A 6,000-nucleotide genomic window follows, 5' to 3' on the forward strand; every position below is an offset into this window, starting at 1 on the left:
GTTTCGCCGCAACAAATTTAGACAATATGTACAAAATAAATATACCGAATGACCGATATTTTCATATGCCTGCTGGAACTCAAAGAAAATTTGATGGTTCACAATGTTATATTGCTAGCACGTCTCCAGTATCTACTTCACTGAGAATATCTGATCAATCGTTGACTTTTGACATTGAAATTCTCCCTGGTGTTTGCCAAAAATATATACTTTTTGAGGAGACTTCGAGCCTTCTTTCGATTATTTTTGACAGCACTTTGTATTAGGGCAGATGACACTTTTGCGCCAATCTTCAGCATAATTTTGGTCAACCAAACAGTGTTTATGAGGTCATGGTACTTAGTCGTCATTAGTTTAGTAACTCCGAAGGCTTTGTTCTTTCTCAACGTTTTTAGTGCATCCTTGACTTCTTCGACAGTAGGTGGTGGAACAGGTGTTTGTACGGTCTCTACTCCTTCGATGTCCGAAGATTGTGTTGTGGCATTTGGTAGCTCTGACGAGTATCTTAAGCTCACCGACCTTTTAACTGATCAACACTTCCAGACACATTGATTATGAAAGTTAATAATTCGGTTTGCCGAAAGTAGAGAGTAGACTTACAGACAGCAATGTGATGTGAATTTTTAGGAGAACCTGTGAAACATATTTAAAACTAGCTGGTCAACCAAAAACTGGGCGTCTGTCTTTGGCCGGGACGCCCACTTCCGTTTCTTGCATTGATTGACTTGCTGCATTACAATTCCCAATGTACGGTAGCCAAAAGTACGGCATCTATTTCCACCATATGGTCCGCGCATCCGGCTTATTGTGATACATGCGGCATCTTGAGTCAATGATAGTTTGTTGAGACGCCCTGATGGAATCTGCACTCTCGGTTGTCCTCAGGCATCAATTATGAATTGCCCCGCTTTAAAACCATACTGTTTTGGCGACCAGCCTCCTACAGTGCGTCTCTTTTTGGCCTCATCTTTAGATCCACCTGCGACTCATTTGCCCCTCGGAAAATGTACCCACATAAATTTGCACCTGATTGCATAGTTTATGTCTGGGCGTTCACCACTTCGAAAAAAATCTACTGGTGGTCACTGGTAGCATTATCTTTCAGCATCCACTTCTGTTGCATTGTGGGGGCTAAGATTTCGTATCAAAAGTTACGTCAAGGATAATGACCTCGAAAACAGGACACCGCAATATTGGAATTCTAGTGAATTTTAATAGAAAGAGGTTCGTCCTTGTACCCAACTCTAATTGAGCAATGAGTCACCCCTTCCTTCCATTTTTTGGACTTTATCTTCTATCCTCCTCCAAAAAAGCTGGCATAGGATCGTTCAGTATAAAATAAACACCAGAAAAGGTATTCCTGCACAAACGAAATCACCTTCTACTGAAACCCAAATGGCGGCAGTATCAAAATTCTACTATGGGGAGCTCCTATTCAGTACTGCTCGGTGCGGAGTAACAAGCCAGCTATTTTTCCTGATATCATCTACGCCAGCACTTCCAAGCAGTTGTGATTGGTTTTCCTGTTCTTCCTTGAAAGCTTGAACCAGGAAAGTGAGCCCCGTGCTTCATGGAATCCCACACATACATCGAGTGACGTAACTTGATGTGCAAAAGGGGGATGTAAAATGTTTTTCACCGAATATTGTCATGTGGGGTATCAAATGAAACGTCTCAATTAGTACGATCCAAAACAATATATATTAATTTTGATGTCAATTGTCAATAGTATATTACCAACTTTTAGAAATTGACTGAAGGACCCCCCCTCTACTTCATCCTAGGAGTACGAAATTTTGCACCGAGCATGACATTTGACATTCAAGTCAAATATTAAAACCTCATATATGAAGAAGCTACTTCTCCCCAGCCCTTTTACCCTTTGCCGCTATGAAGTGAGCCCTTTTTAAGGTTTTGTTTGTAAAACAATCGATACCTACTCAAAGTTAATAATAGTATATTACTATGTTTTTGGAAAATTTACCAGAAACGTCCCTTAAATTTGTCCAAGAATCGTAAAAATTTGCAGTAATATTGCGTGAAGTATGAATCTCAAAGTTCGATCAAAATCGTACTATTACTGATAAAGGTAAATAAAGTAGCTCAAAGTTGCTATTTCCTTATAGATTCAGTGTAAGCCAAAATGCTAAATGTCAATATCGCACTGAAGTGAGTAGTTTTCTTAACATTGGTCGTATCAGAGTGGTCTCATCTGATTGCTCCCTCCGCCTCTTCCACAGGACAGTGCTGATACTTTTTATGAAACGTAGATGTTGGTTTGAGAACTCACATAATTCGGGCTGAGAAGAAGGCCTTCTGGCAATAGTTTGTCCCTTTTGTCGTTTTTTCTCATGGAACATACCTTCCCTGTAAAGAAAACGAGCTGCCAAGCATATAGCCGATATCCCCTCCCAATATGAGGCAGATGTAATTTTACAAGAGATGTGCTGGGCAGGGAATGGTACATTAAATTAACCATCCCGTAGACAATTTGTTCGGAGTACAGTGAAAATGAAGCCAGCTATGACGAAGAAATCCGCGGACGGTTATGGGCAGCCAAGAAAGATTACTTAGCTTACAAAAACTGTTCCTCTCGAAACTCTCACTATAGGGTCAAAGTTCTTACTCTATAGGATCATTATATTGTCAATCCTCTGGTTTTACTTGAAGGCTTTGGTCCTTAACAAGAAAAATTAGATAACATCCGAAGTGAGGATATCCGTGATCGTTACGGGGTGGCACCGATCGTGAAAAAGTTGCGTGAGAGGCGCCTTCGACGGTATGGTCACGCAATTCGTGCCAACGGAAATTCACTTGCCAAGATTGGTCTGAACATCGAAGTCGATGTTAAACGACCAAAAGGCAGACCTAAACACCAGTGGCTTGATACGCTAGATGGGGATTTGAAAGCCTCGAGATTGCACCCATATCAGGCGTTCGATGGAGCCAAATGGCGAAACCGGTCACGACGAGCCGACCCCGCTTTTGAACGGGACAAAGACTGAAGGAAAAGAGAAGAAAAAGAAAGAATTATACAACTCAAGGATAAGCTCAAACTACACCACCACTATACTAAAAGTTCGCTGTTTCCGCAGCTGGTTTTCGGCGATCTCCCATTAGTTTCGCCGGGGTCGAATGAAGTCCACAAGTCCCTTCATCCCAATCATGTCGTTTCTAATGTCCATGGCAATACAATATTTTGCTTGCAATAGTAATAGCAGTAATCTTTGTTTTCTTTGAGCATATTCCGGCTTGCCAAGCAGCCTCTTCCCCGCTTCCCTCGCCTCGCCGTGTATATGGCTGTTATGAACCCCTAGGAGCATTAGCTCTCCTCCGACTTTTCGAGAAAATTCCACTCTCTTACCGGCGTACTGCGCCATGGAGACAGTCCTATCCATTGTAATAGCACAACTACTAATGGAATTTCCGTCCTCTCTCGATATGTTGCCCTTGTACTGCCACTTCCGCCCTCTGGTTGCACGGCGACCGGTGTCTTACCCGTACCCCTACCCGATTCTTTGTTGGTTGTTATTTCAGCCAATTGCCAACATATCCGGATAGTTGAGTGGTTAGAGCACAAGACTGTCGTACGGAAGGTTTCGGTTCAAATCTCACTGGTGCAGTGGAATTCGTATCGTGATTTGACGTCGGATACCAGTCGACTCAACTGTGAATGAGTACCTGAGTCAAATCAGGGTAATGATCTCCGGCGAGTGCAATGCTGACCACATTGCCTCCTACAGGCCATCCTGTAGTGTACCGTTACGGCCTTGAATGAAGTCCTCTAACACACTTCAAGGCTCTGGTCAACATGAGTTGATAAAAGTTTGGGGTCACAGTGGTGGTCACTTTCCTGCTCTTGTCTCCCAAAGATAAAACTGTCGCAAGACAGCCTCAATTCAATGTTTGTGTTAAGGTAGATGCATTTTCATATTTTGGAAACCAAAGCGTGAATTTGGGGCTGTTAATGAGTCGAGCGACATCGAGTTCAGTGATGCGATCGCCAGAAATATTTCCGTTCAGTTCTTACAGAAAGTAGCAGACAACTTGACCCATGCCAAGCACTTTGCTCATCAATATGAGTTGCTGTCGTCCGCACATCAAGAAAACCTTCCCACTGTTGGGCGACAACTGGCTCGGTGTTGAATTTATAGAGTCGGCACTGCCAGCAGATACAGCCACACAGACTTACGAAATTCCGGGCGTTCAGTCATAATATTTCCCAAAAATATTCCTTTACTTTTCTTTATAGAAAATTACCGCATATTTTTTTTTCAAATTTATAACTCTCGCTCACATGAAAAGTAGTAGGCTCCTGGTTCACACTGTTTACTGTCATTTCAAATCCAGTAAGTTGACAACCGGTTTTAAGGATATGCTGTCTTTCCAAATTCCTAGTTTCTGGATCAATTGGATTTAGCTTTTTACATTTTGGAGTTTCTAAAGTTTTAATTCAATTTCAAAATTATGCGTGAGTTAATTAATTTCCTCTTCGTTAAACACTTCGCTTTAACCGAACATGTATGTCCTTACAGCTTGGGTAAGAGCAGGTATTCGTGGAAAAATACCTAGGAATGCTATATATGGGGGACACGACTTGGAAGGTAATACCATTTACATAGGCCGTGTTAAAGTAGGTGAAAGCATACTTCCGTGTAGTATAATTCCGTTCAAAAGAATTGCTTACACCACATATAAAGGACTAACAATATTTGAAGAAGAATACGATGTCCTTTGTGGCGATACATATCATTGGATACCAGCCCGCGATGGTGAAGCTCCTGAAGGCTCCCTAATTGGGGGAAAAACTGCCAAAGGAGAAAATATTTTTGTAGGACGTGTTGCTTATAAAAGCGCTGTCCTGGTAGGCATGATCGTACCATCTGAAGGATGCCTCCTTGTATCAATCGAAGGTAAGGAGGAATGTTTCAAAGAATACGATGTTGCTGTGCTTAAATACCGAGAAGGTTGTGTTTGTTGCACTATAAGTTAAACTTAAAGTTAGCTTTATATGAAGTATTAACCTTGAACATAAAGAAAAATTTTTAAGTTAAATAAAGATTTGCAAAAGAACGTCCAAATATATTTTTTGCTGAAATTGAGGAATATGTCCCAATTCAATAAATTTCAAAGCATTACGCATTCTAATCTATTCTAATTGATGAGAATTCAATATGCTATTTAGTGTTTATTCAAAATAATTGTAAACCGATCACCACAAGATATCTGACTTTATCGGCTTTGGCATTACAAGCCACAAAAAAAAACTAATTCTCTGCAGAACAGAGTTGTTTCAGATAAAACGGGTCGAAAAATCGCATTTTTAAGGCTTTGGGTTTTTTTAAGCCCAAGCCTCACCGGCAACAGAACCCTGACCCGGAGCAACTAACCTCTATACAGCTTGACTCTAAAATAGTTGAGCTGCCTGAATTCATCAAGGGCAGGCACAACATACACCAAGTCATTAAGAACATGTTAAGAGCCATCAGGGTGATTTATAATAGGTCGCAGGAGAAGCCGAAAGGAAAAGCCGAAACCTGCTGCCCTAACAGTGTCACAGTCGACCCAAGAGGCACCAAATCGTACGGCGATTTAGCTTCAAAGAAGGAAACCTCTACGAAATCAACAGGCGCTTAAAACGAAACAATTCGGGATACTGGAAGCTAAACGCTTCAGGTATTATATTGCTTATATAAGCATATTTGCGTTGGCATTTGCCCCATTTGTATCTAGCTCCTAATGTTTGTGCAGCAAAAATTGTTTTTCGATATCACGTCAGTTCAAGACAAAAGGACCGAGGAGAAAAAAACTAATTTTTATTAAAACTTATACTTTAATAAATAACAAATAATATAAAAATTTAATAATATAGTAATTTCAATTACCCATAATAGTGCTATTTCCACCAAACTTGGTAGTATTGTGGTCTACAGTGTAGCCTTTACTACTGCAAAATTTGATGATTCTAGGTTGAACTTAAGAAGCGATCCCAGTCAATTT

At 40.8% G+C, this 6,000-nt stretch overlaps 1 protein-coding gene across 1 annotated transcript in view; it reads left to right on the plus strand.

The window, feature by feature from the left end:
- Window positions 1–5,077, plus strand: part of LOC119654753 — a 74,539-nt gene extending 69,462 nt beyond the window's left edge. Inside the window, exons 5-6 of the mRNA XM_038060322.1 lie at window positions 4,253–4,349; window positions 4,536–5,077. Of these exons, the coding sequence (XP_037916250.1) occupies window positions 4,253–4,349; window positions 4,536–4,993 (555 nt within the window). The 3' untranslated portion in view covers window positions 4,994–5,077. The remainder of the gene's footprint in view (window positions 1–4,252; window positions 4,350–4,535) is intronic.
- The last annotated feature ends 923 nt before the right edge of the window (window positions 5,078–6,000 follow it).

Source organism: Hermetia illucens, chromosome 1 (genome assembly GCF_905115235.1).
Source record: "Hermetia illucens chromosome 1, iHerIll2.2.curated.20191125, whole genome shotgun sequence".
Taxonomy (NCBI): Eukaryota; Metazoa; Arthropoda; class Insecta; order Diptera; family Stratiomyidae; genus Hermetia; species Hermetia illucens.